This window comes from Aspergillus aculeatinus, assembly GCF_003184765.1.
Source record: "Aspergillus aculeatinus CBS 121060 unplaced genomic scaffold BO66scaffold_20, whole genome shotgun sequence".
Lineage (NCBI taxonomy): Eukaryota > Fungi > Ascomycota > Eurotiomycetes > Eurotiales > Aspergillaceae > Aspergillus > Aspergillus aculeatinus.
The window spans coordinates 284,175-300,763 of NW_020291489.1; the positions used below are offsets into that span (position 1 = coordinate 284,175).

General features: G+C 50.3%; 2 protein-coding genes across 2 annotated transcripts; both read left to right on the top strand.

Moving 5' to 3' along the window:
* Window positions 1–13,767: 13,767 nt before the first annotated feature.
* On the top strand, window positions 13,768–15,306 carry BO66DRAFT_321156 (cardiolipin synthase; the record flags this gene model as incomplete). Its single annotated transcript, XM_025643707.1, has 5 exons — window positions 13,768–13,961; window positions 14,016–14,135; window positions 14,230–14,552; window positions 14,628–14,892; window positions 15,183–15,306. The coding sequence occupies 5 exons, from the start codon at window positions 13,768–13,770 to the stop codon at window positions 15,304–15,306; spliced, it is 1,026 nt and encodes a 341-aa protein (XP_025504729.1).
* Window positions 15,307–15,610: 304 nt separating this feature from the next.
* BO66DRAFT_348377 (acireductone dioxygenase (Ni2+-requiring)) lies at window positions 15,611–16,586 on the top strand. Its single transcript, XM_025644651.1, has 3 exons — window positions 15,611–15,760; window positions 15,858–16,229; window positions 16,317–16,586. Exons 1-3 carry the CDS (start codon window positions 15,731–15,733, stop codon window positions 16,449–16,451), a joined length of 537 nt encoding a protein of 178 aa, XP_025504730.1. The 5' UTR covers window positions 15,611–15,730; the 3' UTR covers window positions 16,452–16,586.
* The last annotated feature ends 3 nt before the right edge of the window (window positions 16,587–16,589 follow it).

The following is a 16,589-nucleotide window of genomic DNA, read 5'->3' on the forward strand; positions in this document are numbered from 1 at the left end:
GTCACTGTTCCCTCAGCCACTGCCCAGAAAAAAATTCATCGTCATGCTTCGCATCGCAATCCCGAAACCTCACCAAGATTACTAGCAGTTACATCACAAATTTAAATGACGTCCCGCCTTCTGAGTTACTAACTCCACACATAGCAAAATATATGAAGAGGAAATGGTGATGTCCAAGTTATTTATCATCCTTGATTGTCAATTGCAACTTCAGTATTTAGAGATACGTACTGGGTAAGTAGTCTTGGTTTGATCGACCCTCCCAGGACTACTAATTCTGTCTCCATATTTAATTAATCAATCGAATGAGAGAACAACTCAGTCGAACCGAAGGGTGAGACTAGCAACGGCCGCCAAGGACTCAGATCTCCGGCGCAAAGAAGGACGGGTCATTATTGCATGGCGTAGCAGCGGGAACGCCTCAGATTGGTCCCAGAAAGAGGGTCTGGAGAATTAGGACTCTCCATTTGATGTACAGTGCATTGAATCCATCCATGCTACACATCGAATGGAGACAGGCTACTCTATTCCTTCGTTCGGGACGGAGTCTGACTGTCCCAAACAGGCAAACGCCCTCCTAAGCCCACCGCGGCCTAAGGCTGCGACCAACAGCGCCGCCGACCAGTGTCTGCCAGCCAGTATTCCCACCAGTCTTTAATCAACGCAAGTAGAGAGAACTAACCAAGACGCCACGCCGGATAGCTGAGGGATGCCCTTTGGCGGTGTCTCTTAGAAGACATCGGAGCAATTCACATATGCTAGGTCCTAATACGCCTGCTTATCTTGGTTGAGTCTCCAGGAATTCTTGATCGGGGCTTCCTAGTCAAACAAATCCAATGAGCGCTCAACCCATGGTGACGAAGAGACGGCGGCGGCGTTGTTCGCTCCCAGAAATCCGCTCAGCGGTGGGTGACAACGCAACGATTGGGGAGGGGGGGTGACCTGTAACGACTAACAAGTAGGTCGCGATTCGTTACCGGGAGAGCGCGAAGGGGACTGTGCGCCAGCCAACTTCCACCTCGCATCATCGATGTCCGATCACCATGTCCTTTTGGTCGACAATGATGTAGATCAGAGGAGAGGGAATGTTGCTTGTGAAGGCTTTTGCAGGAGGCGTCCGTAGTCTTTCGATTAGCTGGGTCAGGGACATCACCCCTCTTTATCTTGGACGTCCACACCAGCGGACTATGGACTCCTTTGCGTCCAACTGGATCGGTGGGAACCTCCAGTCAGCCTCCATCGGGATCCGTGCAGAGACTCAGGAGTCCTCACCCACAGGAATGCCCAAGGTAAGGATGATTGCGCAGCTCGAGTCAGTCGACGACCGGAGAATTCCCTCTCAATTCATTAGTAACGGGCCATGACATCTCTGCCACGATGGATACGAAGTAGGTGGAGACAGACGTGAGGTGGGTAGGAAGGAAGGAAAAGTGGAAGGGAGAACCCAAGCGGCAAAGAGGCGACAGGTCGTCCCCCACAATGACGATCACGTTGGGTACTGTAGGTAGTAAAGTTAATGTACAGTGCAGTCGGGGTGCGAGGAAACAGCCGGAAGTTCCGATAATGCCTTGTCGACCCATCAATGCGTTTCGAGCTGGGTCGACTAGAATCATCGGTAACTTTGTCAGGATTCAGGGGATGTCGTTCCTAGAGTTTATATTGGACAGTCACGAAAACCTTCGCGGGAGATCCCCCAGCAGTCCCAGAGCTACGGCGTTTCTGTGGTGTTGTTTGTTATCGTCGAGAAATGGTCTGCCCGCCCGAGTCGACTTCCCGAGGCACCTGGTTGGAAGCTTAAGGCCACAGCCAGGTCACTGCAATTTTAGCGGGGGGTAAAATTGCATCATGAGGGTTTGTAGAACTCAGGCCAGAGACAGGTGATGATGGATCACAGGACTGTGATGGGTTCGGCAGCTCCGCTGGGGACGACCCGACAAAGCGGGTGAGCAGACGATCGCGTGCTTGTCGAAACTCAATTCAATTATGGGGAACAGCAGCGGATCTGGAATCGACTAGACTCTTTCGACCGTACACATGTACGAGTATATAGCCTTCGCTTTGCGGCCCCCAGAAGCTGCTGAGTCGTCATTATTTAATGTTTGTCCTGCACTCGACTAGGCAAGCGAGATCTGGGGTTCGGGGATCTTCGAAGTGAGTTTCGTTTGACAGGTCCATTTTACGATTCCGAAGGCGGTGGGCCAGCAATGGGCCAGCAAGCTCCCCCAAACCTGTTGCTAGGGTCTTTTCACCTTTGCTAAGTGACATCTCCTCTTGATAAATTTTGATCGTGGTAACCCTTTTTGTCTGTAACCTCGAGACAGTTGACAATGCGCCTTTTCTCCCAGTGTCGTGGAGGCAGAAGATGTCAGCTCGCGGGGGGAAACGCCTAAAGAAATGACTATCCTGCGGACAAGGAGACTGCTTCCGGAGACTCTCCTAACAGAGATTGGTATAGCGCACACATTGCGTGCAACTGGCAGCCGCAAGAATCACGGTATGGTAGCGATGGGCAAGTCAATATGCTGGAGTTACGAGACCAAGTTGCATCACTGTCCGTTGATTTTGAGTATTATGACTACCATGTGGCTGGACTCAAATGTCTCACTGAGTGAGTGGTGCAGAGGTCTTTTATATGAGGCTGAGTGAAGACACATATAGTACGGAGTTCTGCTCATCCAGAATACATTGGGTAGTATGTACACACAGTACAAGTAGCATCTCTCACTCGGGAATTGCCACATGAGACAGCTGCTCTCTCCCCTCGTGTCTGGAACCACAGCCTCGGGACGGCTTCGGCCGGGAGAGAGAAGCCAATGGCTGGTTCAAACTCCCTGGCCTACCTTGTAGTTACCGATACTCAAGTCACGGGTACAGTACTAAGGTATGTAATAAGCAGCCACACACTGCGTGTGATCAGTGGTCCTTCGCAGACTTGTTCAGGCTTAGGAAAGAAAGAGAAGGATATGCACCAGCCAAAGAGGAGGAATCTCAGCAATGCATGGGCTCGGGGCCTCTCTCCAATTGCCCATTTGCATACGGTCGAGTGTTGATGTACGTGTCGTTTCGTATCCGTCCATCCATCTACCCATTCATCCATTGTTTTTGGTTCGAAGGAAGGCGGATGTGAAGTGGTCTGGGTCCGGTGCCATAGAATAAAACACTGTCCGTGCCTCTTTTTCCGGGCTTAGACTGAGTCCCCACCGCAGCAGTGCACAAATGTCTCTGACTGGATAGACGTGCCCCTCTCTCCCTGGTCAACTGATGGATGTCTTCCCCTTCGCGCACTGCGCACGTCCGCGCGGTGGTTAAAGAGGGGGGGGAGGAAGGACTCGGGCGGAGGGGACGGGGAGGGGGAGGGGGGGGGCAATTGAACAGTTCAAGTTGTTCGTAACAGGAAAATAAGCGCTTGGCGATTCGCTCAGCGTCAAATGCATCGAGCAGCGCCACGAACGGTGAACCACAGACCTGGGAGATCAGCCAGCTCCACAAGATATGAAGGAGACTGGCTAATTTTTCTGACTTTTCGGCTTAACCCATGAGTCTTATTACCCCATTGGGGGTTTATTGGCAGGCACCCAAGGGAAATGTTTTGATTGGGCGAGTACAGTACGCCATGCCAGGTGAATACCGTACTCAGCTGTAGTACTAGGTACCGTACCTACTAGTACCCATCGATCATGATGATGAACTGGGTTGGTGGTTGAGCGGATCGTCCTAGGACAGACAAGGCAAAGAAAGGGATTTGTTGAGTGGTACGGAGCACCTTAGACTACTGCTAGTCGCTAGCTGTACCAGCTCCCTAGACTCCAGTCGGACGAAAGAGAGAAGGGGAACTTGGGAAAGGGAGGGGCGGGCAGAAGGATGAATGGCAAAAAAGCAGAGGACGAGTGAAAGAAGGATGTGGCGCTCCCAATTGACATTTCATCCACTCAGCAGAGAAATGCCGCACAATGACAGGGTGGACTGGATCTTTTACAGGCGATACAGGATACAGGCGATACAGGCGATCATCCCCTCCTTCATCCTAAGGATGTCCGCCCAAGGAGGCCAGAACGGGGCGACGTAAAGCAGACACGAGTTCATCAGCACCGCACTAGTATCAACTAGTACTAGCCGGTACTGTATAGTAGATCATTGTAATTTAACAATTTTAACACTTCAACAACAACAACCAGGCTGGGTCAAGCGCCTTCTCAACGACGCCGTTTTCTTTTCCCCCATCATTATTCAACATGAAAAGAAGTAGAAGATTATCATTATCATTGCAATCTAGGTATATCAAGTCGCCCCTGTATACAAAGGAGAAGATTCGGCATGGGGACCTGAGTAGAGTAACCACAAAAAAAAGCAACAAGCAATGCATTGACCTAAGAGCGAGGTGGAATCTCAATAGTGCTGGTGTTATTGGTAACGCCTTTGCTACCGTAGAAGACAAAGGAGTGTCGACAGCGTCTCGCTAGTGATCCTATCCAGGAATCAGGGATCCATGCAGGGCACAGTATAGAACGCCTCTTCTGCACGCGGGACGCAAGAGACCTATTCGAGTAATGCATGGCAGCACTGCACACCGGATAGGAAGTATGCTCTGGCAATTGCTTCCGACCATCAGTAACACTCAGCCACAAGTATCCAATCACTCAAAAAGTCAGTAGTCACAATCGTGCACAATTCGGTCTTGTCCACTACTGCCATCGAATCCCATCCATGCTAATTAAGAGCTTTCTATCCCATACGCGGGATGTGAATGATTTACGTTCCCGAGGGATTCAGAGGCTGTGGTAAGTTCGAGATGGGCATCCTGACGATAGGTTCCCAGCTTTGTTATCCTGCATGGAACTGGGATGCACAACGCTTCGACTCTAGCTCGTGTAGCAAGGTGATTCGATCCTGGAGGTCATCTTCCAAGAAAGGGAGCGGGCCAACCTTGGGGAAAAGGTGTCTAAGGCTCGTGAAAACTACGATGTATTTCTCTACTGGCCCATAATTTACTGCTGGTTTGTCGAAAGCCTGGTGTTTCTTGTGAAAGCTCCGATCAGTCATCAAAAGACAGACGCGACTCTATCACATTGTATTCATTTGGCTTTGCTTCCTCATGCTGCGCTTCAGTCCGGCACACGTACCGTACCTGTACGTACTTGGGCGTCGGGGATACTCGACATGATCATCTGCAGCATATCTACCACTTCGTAAGTACTAGAGGAAAATTCAAACTAAGGAATCGGACCGGAGGCTCAAGTTCCAAGCTTTGGAAATGGTGAGTGAAATGAAGCGACTAAGTCACTAACTTAGTTAACTAGTTACCGGTAAACTACAGGACTTACTAAATTATCGCCGTGTGAAAGCGGGGCTGGACGAGCCAGGTACCAGTTAAAGGCTTGGATATTTTGATTGCTACTAAGTACCTGGCGGGCTGGGGAGATTAAGAGACGGATCCATGATGGTCAAATTAGCGTCCCTCCTTGTCTATGACTTTGCTCCAGAATTGAGGGTCGAGTTCGGACCGAGTTACTACGTACAAAGTACGGAGTACATTTACGTACAATACTGTACCTTTAGGCTAGTAGTCACTGTAGTGAAACCAGTTATGGTGATCGGTCGGCCGCTCCCATGTTATGGGCCCTAAATCCAACGAGGGATCCACTGCTGGCAATAGTTCCGGATAGCGCTCGTCCGGGCGGGTTTGAGATCAACCACAAGTTTAAGCATTCATGCGTGGTGGTTGAATGCGGAGAAAGTCAGCGCTGAGCCTGCTGGATCTGTTGAACCTGCTGAGCCTCAGGCTGCTTCAATTCTGTTTTGGTCGATCTCTTGACTCCCAGCTGCTACAATCTCCCAGACAGTGAAAATAAAATGGATCAAGGAGAACAACGGATTACTCCGTACCCGTGACTGTTTATGTATGTACTGAGTTAGTAGTAAATAACACCAACCCACGGGTGGACACCCATTGGCAAGCAAGTCAATGACTGGCTGGCTTTCATTTATCTTCTTATTATTATTAGCCATAGGGTCTTGGCTACTTCCTTTTCAATGGTGATCCCAGAGGGAATCCTCGGTACGCCGACGCCATCGACCGCTCTTCCTTCCCCCCAACAATTGCAATTGTCACCGGCTGTTTTTGTTTCCCCCACACCTGGACATTTTATTGTTTTGTGCTATCGGCCGGTTGTCGCTTAATGGTCGGTCGTAGGGTGGTTGGTATGATCTGTCGTACACTTCACCGTCCGAGCTGTGCACACTCCGTGAGCGGGTCTTGCAGAATGGAGAATAATGATGATCATCAGCAGTCCATCTTCTGGTGATAAGCACTAACATTGGACCATGTCAGAACTTAGAAATGTCGGCCTTGATGTTTCACAGTTCACAGTCGCTGCGCAGGTCTGACAAAATCTTGACTGTATGCACTACTACAGTCAAGTTATACTTCGCTTCGCCTAAGAAGGTAAGAGAGTATAAAAACTGAGGGTGACACACAAGCAGTCTTCTTGGGACCCTTTCATGATGATAGAAAAGAGGTCCTGTTCTATGGAGTACTGCTGTCGTACACAACCGGCAGTATGTACAGTAGTGTAGGTCAAGCCAGCGGAGAACACGGATATCTAGAGCACTAGCTGACAATGAATGCTCAGCACCTACGCCCTGGCAGTTGCGCATCGTTTCATGCGCACTAAACCACCTTCTTTCTGAGGATGCGAGACTAATTGATCAATGTTAATCATGGCCATGTGGCCGATCAAGATAACTGACCGCAAGATTGCTAGGCTGTTTAGTCTGACGAATTAGTGCTGGTGTAGCATTTATGGCTCCATCCAAAGGGAGAGAAAAGAAGCTAGGTTAACAGTGGTTAGTCGCTTACTTGTCACGGACTACTAGGTACTAACCATGAGTTAGATGGTGGCTTTTTTCCATCTAATGATGCAGTGTTGATCCCAAGGTCAACCAGCTAGAACTGAGTCGTATTTCTTAGCGTTGCTTCCTAACTAAAGCACATCACAATATGCTGATAAATTTTCCATGGGCCATTCAGCATTACCTTCGCACATGGACCTTATTCCTGCCACTGGTCTCGAGTCTCTCGACCAATAACATATAAACTTATGAAATGAAGATGGCGCGGGTTAGTCATGCGGTCTTTGCTTTTTTGCCATCCAGCATGCATCTGGACCCGATAGAGTAGGTGGTCCCTCCCTCCAGACTACTAGGCCAGTCAGCGCAAGCTTCTAGATCTTGTTTGTGTTGTTCCTACCTACTAGGTAGGCACCACCCCCTTGCTTGTTTGATACTTTCTTTTGCCTCTCATTATTTCATTTCCTTTTGCCTTCCTTCTATCTTAGTTGCTGGCCCCTCCTACCGGAGGTTCCATTACCTACACGTTCATTTCAGCTTGCATTCCCAAGCGAGCGCTCTATCAGCCGCGCATAACCGACACTAATTAACGAGGTGTGTCGCCTGGCGGTGTATGCCCTACTGGTACTAGGTAGGATTGAGCCGAGTGCCCAACTAGGGAGTAACTAAGTCCTTTAAGCTGAGCCCGCTGAACCTCTCCAGGGAGTATGCTTTCCAGCCCTGTAACCACTCCTCCTAACTAACTAAACAACTATAGTACAGTATCTAGTACGGAGTACACAATCATATCCATATCTTCGTCATATGCACCGGTTCCTCCCTTCAGAAGCCGCGCCAAAGAAAACAAAATCCCATCCTAGCCCAGGTTAATCAAGACTAGACGGCCCTCCCCCTCCCACTAGTCTACCACTGCTTGCCTTCGTCACTCTGCTTTCTATTCCCCACATTCTAGTCAGGGATCCAGATCCCGACCATCAGTCAAAAAAACGTGGCTCGGGCGCCTGCGCGTGTCTCAAAGTTATTACTTTTACGGTAATCTCTGCGACAGCTTCGAGACAACAGCCCGTCCTAGACCTCCTTGTCCCTTTCTCCAAGGACTTTTAGTCTAGGACCATTAAGAACGGACTTACAACTCCTTCCTCAAACATCTCCTCCGTTAACTAATCCGTCCATCCCGCTTGAGCCTATCACCTGGCTCCCTTGGAGGCGGCTTCCTGTCACACCCCCCTGGAAGAATGTGCTTTGATGTCATCGGTTATTTCAGAAGGATTCCTAGCCTGGGTCTTGGCACCGCGCCTCGTAGCGTCCATCACCAAGATCCATGTGTGCAACCCTTACTAGTGTTGCCGTAGGTAGTAAGGTACAGTACGCACTTGTAAATCCTACTCCGGAGTAGATTGGTTTCTTTCTAGTCCTGACTAGTAATTAGGCAGTCACTTAGGGGTCGGACTTTACAGAAAAGCTCGACTTTAGCGCCAGTGAAAGTGGGGTTGGAAATGAATGCAGTGCGTACATCCATCTTCCTCTCAATCTCTCACATTGATGGCTCTTTTCTTTCTCTATTCCCTGTCGGTAAGCTGATATTATATAGCTTGCGACAAGGGGTTAGTGGGCATCATGGTACAGTACACCGTAGCCCGAGGACTTGCATGGAAGAACGCGGGCTGAGGTAGTACTAGCACATGGACATAAAAGGAAAACTGGCAAGAGAAAGAGAGAGAGAGAAAAAATCCCTCTTTCCATGAGGTTCAAACTGGCGATCTACCTGCATACCTTTGCTGACTTGGAGTCCGCTCCACTGGAGACAGTCGTACCATTTATCCGCATGGACAGGAAGGGGGAGGGGGCAAGCAATTGGAGACGTTGACGCTTGCTCTTCCTGTAGAAGCCAATTGATGAAGGAGGAAAGAAGGAAAGAAGGAAAGAAGGATTAGTGTGTCTTTCCAGCCTTTCGAAATGGCGTTCAGGTTGCGTTCCAGCCTCCTTCCTCTTCCTCTCTTTCTGGGCCATCAGAGAAGAAAAGGGTCTTTCGACCGAGCTAGCCATAGCCAAGATACTCGAGTGGCATGTTGATAGGAGCGCTCGTTTAGTTCTATACACACACACACACACACACACACACACACTTCTCTCACGGCGTTTCTGAAGGGAGAAAGGCTGGGTTGCGTTAGTAGCCTGAGCCACAGCCACCGGGGACCCGCGCATGAATCGGTGGCCGGGACTCGGGACTAGTTTGGTTCGAGCTGCTAATTGTAGATCAATGGACATTTAATACGGTGGGAATCTATAGCTCGTTTCAATATAGGCTGTGAACCCCCTTTCTTTCAAGATGATGATATTGGTCGATTATACTAGGGCACAATTGCGGTCCTAATCTTATGCTGCCTGGGATGTATGCTGATCATCAACAATTTGTACAGAAGACACTGAGAACAAAGTGTTAGCACTGAAGTGTGAAGAAAGAAATTAATGTTTACAAAAACAGAATGAAAAAAGGGCAGAAATAAAAAAAAATAAAGAAAGGGCCGGCCATGGTAATTAAGCTTTAAACGGGCACTTAGGCAGTCTCAAAACATGACCTGCTTGTTCCAGGGCAGGGAGGATTCATGGGCTCTCGCTAGTATGAACTATGAAATGATAAACGACGAACATGATTTTCCTTTTTCCCCTCCATTGACTGCCAGGATCTCGTACTGTACATAGTAGATACTAGGTAGCTTCTTTCAATCTGCCAATGCAGCGTTGCCCCGCTACTTGCTTGCTGGCTGCAGGATAGGAGGAGGCTCATTCTTAAACCTTCGTCCCTGTGCAGTAGGTGTCAAATTAACTTTGTGCGAGATCACAAATCTTCATTGACTAACTAACGTTAACTCAGTTACAATCAGTGACTAAGTGAATGGTTTGTGAGTGTGGAGTTGGGGATTTTGTTACGGGATCTGGCGAGTCATGTGCTTGTTGTATATACCGAATCTACCTCGATTCGAAAACATCAACCCCTTTGGCAGTAAGTAGTCGTCTTTTTCTATGGTAGTTCAGGGTCTTTGTAACCTTATCGGGTGGTCTGTCCGGTCTCGGCGAGCCGTGCTTCAGCAAGTCAGTGAGTGGCCTGGGAAACCCTTCCACGGTAAACTGGCTGCTTTCCGTAAGGCGCCGGGAAACAACAGGCAGACCAGAAACCTCCGGTGAACGAGCATCTTCATCATCGAAGCACATTCTCGGAGATAGACTAACAACAAAGGAGTTTTCTCCAGGGATTAGCAGTTGGAGCGCATTCTACGGAGTACGGAGTAGGCATGGTGAATTCTCTCCAGTCTCGGCTTGTCAGCCCACTTTGACACGATCGGCCTGAACCGGAGCTCCTCGGTTGAAAGTACCGCAATCCGTACGGAGTACAGCGTACGGAGTACAGTAAGTACTATTCCCACCGCTACTCATATCGGTACCTACTAACTTAACGTACGGTAGTCACAAAGTCTCCTACCCCATTGCCTGTCTGAGGTGAGTTTAGTTCAATGTGTCCGCCGATGGATATTGTCAGATCCGAGATCCCAGCTGTCGCACTCACTTCGAACAAAGAAAGATGCAAGGGGCAAAAAAAAAACTCAAAGCCAATCTGATCTGGACAGGTTTCCCCCTCTCTCCTCATCTCCAGCCGGTATGTGCTAGGATCGCCTTCAGATCTTTGTTCGTCTGTCTTTGCGTTGCGTAAGACGATCCTCCCAAGATTTCATGAGGTCACTTCTGTTTATCCCGTTTCGTCAACAGTCCGATCTTTCCTGCGCCCTGTGTGGATACCCAATCTGCAACGGAGGTACATACGACGATGGATTGTCGTGCGCACTGACATTATCGGCTCAGCCTGCCTGCAGGACGAAGCAAGGCTTCTCTCCTCTATCTACGGAGTACTCTTTCTTTGTTCTCCCTGGTCTCTGATCCGATGGCAGGGAGCAAGTGGTTCTTGTACCGGTTGAGTTGTTTGAAGACTAACGGATATCTAGACCAGTCCAGTGATCCACGTCCAATGTCTCCTCCTGTAAACCCGGAACACCCGTTCACATGCCCCTCCCCCCCCCCCGGAGAGATACTTCCGGGAGGCTGATCAGCCCACCTAGGTGTGACAGTCCTGCTCGGGCGTGCCTGATGGCTGTGTCAATCACATGGCTGTCAACATTTTGACTTACCCAGCGGGCAGGCAAGTCAGCGGCATGTTGGGCATTGGGCCTGGCAGGGAGGGCACTCGGATATATGGTACTATGGACGTTACCCTTGCAGCACCGCGACGCACGATGAGCTTTTTGTAAGCATTGCTGCGGATCGTCGTGGCTTTCTGCCTAGCTCCTACGCCCCTCCCTACTGGGCACGGGATCTCCGCACTATATCGGAGTCCCCGTTGTTGTTGGTCGCAAGCCCGATCGCATATCTGCATGTCTACCATGCAGTCGTTGGGCTATTAGCACAGTAGCACCTAAGCGAGCTGCGTGGGCTAACGAGTTATACTGACTATCGATCGATATAATCGAAGCAAAACCGGTTTTAGTCCTCCAACTACCGGAACATATTCCCACCACTGTGCTACGGCTTCATGTCATGTGCGCAGTGCAAATTCTTCGAGTGGGTTGGAAGTGGAGCAGATACACGCGTGCACGGATTCTCAACACGGCCGAGAGCTCTACATTCTAAGCAATGCGTGACGGCTCAAAATGCATATGTTACGTCACTAGGAGCAAGGCCTCGGGGATCTATCGTGGGAGAAACAGGTCAGGCCGGCTTGAATATCTGCAACACGCATACGAGGATCAAAAACGGATGCTCTCACATCGGGATTCGGTGGACATTGTGCCCGTAGGGGCAGTCAATGAACAAACGGGATTCATGATTCGGGTATCTCGGATTAGCCCGTTCCCATTCAGTGTCGTGTCCATGTCTCAGACATCTTGACCGCCTGTTATAGGGCTCAGCTTATGGTGAGCACAACAGAGTGGCGAGGCCATAGTCGCGCTCTCCCGAGCTGCCCTCTCCGTTTGCCTGGTGTGGTTCGTCGTGCGCAACCCGTACTTTTGGAAGCATTGCGTCGGTCTTCATGGCTGACCGAAAGGCTGCCGGAAGCCGAGCCCAGGGCATTCGTAGGATGAAGTGTCCTTCTCGGCGCTAGCCTCTGACCTCTGAGGAGCCTGGACATTGAACGCCCCTTGTTCTCTTCTCGCGGATATGGTCAGCATGTTCTGTCTGGATTGGAAGGAGACCTTCCTGGATGCCACGTCAAGCTCTAGGCACGGAGCCGATTGTACGGGATCTCGGAAGACAAACGAGCCATGAGATATGAGCTTTGGGGTCTATGTTTGCGTGTGTTGTACGAAAGGTAAGCTCTAAGGCTTGCGGAGAAGATGCGATGTTGTTCTTGTCGTGACTCTCTGCCGACTTGACAATCAGTATGGTGTCTATCAACGTAGACCTCCTTATTTTAGGGGGCTTTTTTCCATATCGAGAGACTCCGCGATCGATTGAATTCTATATACGCCAGTCAAGGACGCTTGGCCACGATTATAGCAGTCTGTGGCTGCAATATTGGCCTCGCAAAGAACTTAGCTTAAGGAGGTAACTCTCTCTTCATGATAACAGCCTCAAGATCAGCATATCCGGTCGCAATTCTTCTTCTCGGTCTTTACAAGAGGGATAAGGAGATATGGGCTGCGGCCATTCAACTCAATAGCCCACTGGGTGTATGCGCTGATAACCGCTCATGCTAACATATATACTTTTCCTATACTGACAGCGGGCATTGCGTCTGCGAGTGATCATCCCTGCTTTGAGTTGGTTCTTAATCTAAATCGCAAACTCTCGGCTCCTTGCTACCAATAGTGGAAAGTGTAATGACGGGCATTCAATGCTTTGTTGGAAGAGACAGTACAGGCTGGCCCAGTGTACTTTTCATTGCCAGACATTTATCTTTGAGGTGATATAGCTCCGAGCATCAGTCGTTCAAAGTAGGCTGTCATGTCTCTCATTTAGTGTTTAGGTTGCGTCGGAGGATGTATGTATGTGTTCGCTGCGAACTGTCAACTTTCACTCACCTTTTGCTTAGTAGGCCAGCATGTGGAATTATGATTAGCTATCTGATCCCCAGGTTATAGACTGGGGTTATTTGGGAGGACTCAATGCAACAGAATACGACCACGTTCCTCATAGTCTTATCCAAGCTCAGCTCTGGTATATGTTGTTTTGCGATGGATGATATCGAGTTCTTCCAAAGTGCTGTATGCAAGTGAGAACCGCACTTCATAGGAGATACTGACTCGCCTGTTACTGTGTCTGACACCAAGAGCCTGATCTGCTGACGAGGATAAATAGAAATCCTGGACATCCATTGCCAGAATGCCTTCTACCATTAATACAATCACATGACCGCGGACTAACTTTGTCCCGCCGCCATTTTCTCCCATCACGGGTCTCCATCAGCATGTATACACTCCTCTCCATCCCCTCTACCAGCTCATTTCGAGCCTCGACCCCATTTGTACCACTCGGCCATCCCAAGTCGGTGGGCTGCCGCTTCGTGGATGGCAATTGGTCCTCAGATCACACTTATCGCCGTCTAAGCCGAGACCTCACGTGCGTGGGAGTCTACCGGGAGTCGGATAATCTGGCCGCTTGTGAAGGTCAATATACAAGTACATCACCTTCTCTGACACGGATTGGAACATTACCAAAACATTCGCGATCCTGAGCACTTCTATCCACGGGCTTTGCATGGTCTACTGCATTCCGTCTTCACGGCACGGTTATATGACCAGAATTCCTTGGAAACCGACATCTGATATGACTGCTCTCGTTTCGTGCTAGCATTTCTGTCTTACCGCACTTATCGCATACATTCACCATTCGTGCATTCTGCGCCAAGTCCTATCATACCGTAACCGCACCATGACAGTCATCATGGCTTTGCAGGGATCTATACGGGCCTCTAGGCAACTCCCCCGCTTGCCTTGCGTGCTCCCATTCCCGTCTCTCGGACATGGCTCCGTGCCCAGGAAAGGATCGCAGACGCTGCAAGTAGCTGGAGCGCGTAGCTTCTCGGCCCTCGCGCCAGGCTGTCGCTCGCCGTTGACTCAGGCAAGGTGCGATTTTGTTTCCTACTTCAGCCGGAAGTCGAGTTCTAAACCCATGTCTAGCTTACGAATGAAGAGAAGTAGTAATCTCTGTACAAAGGAGTCGTCGCAGTGGGCACGGTTCACTGTCCAGCAGAAAAGATGGTCGGCGCAGAAGTCGACCGACCCGAAAGAGACCCAAAAGTAGGTTTCTCTCCTGGCTTGAATCATCTCCCATTTGGGGGGTGGGGGGCGATACCGATAACCTGTGTCTCGTCGAATCCTGACATAAACACAGCACTGAGCCCAAGTCCAAAACTGCGGCTATTCTGTCTAAGATCCCTAGACCCACCACCCACGAGAACATCTACACTGTTCCCAACATCCTCACTCTCACCCGTTTAGTTGCGGCTCCTTTGGTAGGATACTTCCTCGTGCAAGGCCACCACACGGCTGCATTGGGTCTGTTCGCATACGCCGGCATCACGGATCTTGTGGATGGCTGGATTGCACGCCGATGGAACTTGCAAACGGTCGTCGGGACGATCATCGATCCCATGGCTGACAAGCTACTGATGACGATCGGTGTCGCTTGTTTGGCTGTCAATGGATCTATTCCTGGTAAGCCATCGTTTGCGGTTGACGATCCACTATAACCAGTCGTGAGGCAGGAAAGCTGACATGTTTCTATGACAGTCTGGCTCGCCATCATTATCCTCGGCCGTGACGTTGGCCTGGCGCTCTCGGCCATCTACTACCGATGGATCTCTCTTCCTCCGCCCAAGACCATGGCCAGGTACTGGGATTTTTCTCTCCCCTCTGCCGAGGTCAAACCCACGACAGTCTCCAAGGTCAACACTGCGTTGCAGCTTCTCCTCGTGGGTAGTGCAATCGGGATGCCCGTGCTTCCAGAGACGGTGATTGATGCGTGGCATTTGAAGGAAGCCATGACCGCATTTCAGTGAGTGCCACTCTTCTCGTTATGTTTTTGTTGTTGGTTGTGTTTTGTTGTGTGGTGCGGGATAAGAACGGTACTTGGGGAGTGTCCAGCACATACGACCACAGGGTGTGGAAAATAGGGCTTCCCGTCCGCTCAGCCGTACTCAAGCCACACGCCGGGAGGTTAGTAGTTGGGTGGGTGACCACCAGCGAATCCCTTCTGTTGTATGTTTTTTTGGGGGGGGGGGGTTTTTTTCTTCTTAAATTCTTGGTCGCTATTCTCACTGGAAAGGTACATGCTGACAAAGACAGATACCTCGTTGCCGGAACCACGATCTGGTCCGGTCTCAGCTACGTGTTTTCCAAGGACGCCGTCAAGATCTTGACGAAAGAGGAGGTCCAGAAGCGCATTGCTCGAGCTGCGGGGAAGAAGTAAATGGGGGAATATATAGTGGTGAGTTGATGTATGTACATAGGTAGCATACTTTGAATGGGGCTTGCATCTGAGCATATGTCGTTTGAAGTATGAATGCATATTAGACACCATAAAACTTACTATAAACTCCCATAAGTAGTATGCGAGTAGAAACCAGCTGATGTGCTCTGCTGATGTAATGGCGACATCTGGAAGCCGACGCAAGATTTTCCCACGGACCAATAGTGGGGCGGGGATTCAGCAGCAGCAGCAGCACCGGCGCATTTCCACCGGAGGTCTGAACTCTGAACTCAGACCTTCCCCGCCGGCCGGCAACTTAGTTGAGTACTTGATCGACTTAACCTCCAACCCTCTTCATCTTTCATTCAACGTCACCGTCAACTTCAGATTCTTTACAGACTCCCCCCCTTTCCAAAACATCAAAATGAAAGCCTACTGGTACGACAACAAGCCGGTAAGCAGTGCCACCCCCTCCCGTCCTCAAACCAACAGCCCCCCTTCCCCTCTACCCCTCTACCCCCCCAAAAACCAAAACTAACCCAAGAAAAAAGGGCGACCAACGCCTCCCCCACGACAGCGCCCGCCCGGTCACCGAATCCTACCTCGCCACCCTGGGGGTGATCTACCACCACCTGCCGTCGCTGGCGGACGTGGACGCCCTGGCGGCCGCGCGGGGCTACAAGAACCGGGACGAGATCACGGTGTCGCCGACGACGATGGGCGACGCGTACGAGGCCAAAGTCAAGAGCTTCTTCCACGAGCACCTGCACGAGGACGAGGAGATCCGGTACATCCGCGACGGCCGCGGGTACTTCGATGTCCGCGGCCAGGAGGACGAGTGGGTGCGCATCCAGCTCGAGAAGGATGATCTGATCATCCTGCCGGCTGGGATTTATCATCGGTTTACGGTGGATGAGGGCGATGTATGTTCTATTTCTTTCCCTTGGAGGCTTTTTTTTGGGCGGGGAAAGGGTTGGGGCTGGGCTAACGTGGTTTTTTTGTGATTACAGTATATCAAGGCGATGCGGTTGTTTCAGGAGGAACCGAAGTGGACGCCGTTGAATCGGAGTGAGGAGTTGGATGGGAATCCGCATCGGGTTGGGTATTTGGGGTCCCTGGGGAAGGCGGCTGTTGCTGCGGTTTGAGGGGGTTGATTCCGGGTAAGATGGGTGGTTGGCATTTTGGGTAATGGGTGGGTGGAGAGCAGCAGCAGCAGCAGCAGGAGGAGATATGGGATGATGGGGTGGGATGTATATAGAATAGGCACATGAAATTATGACACC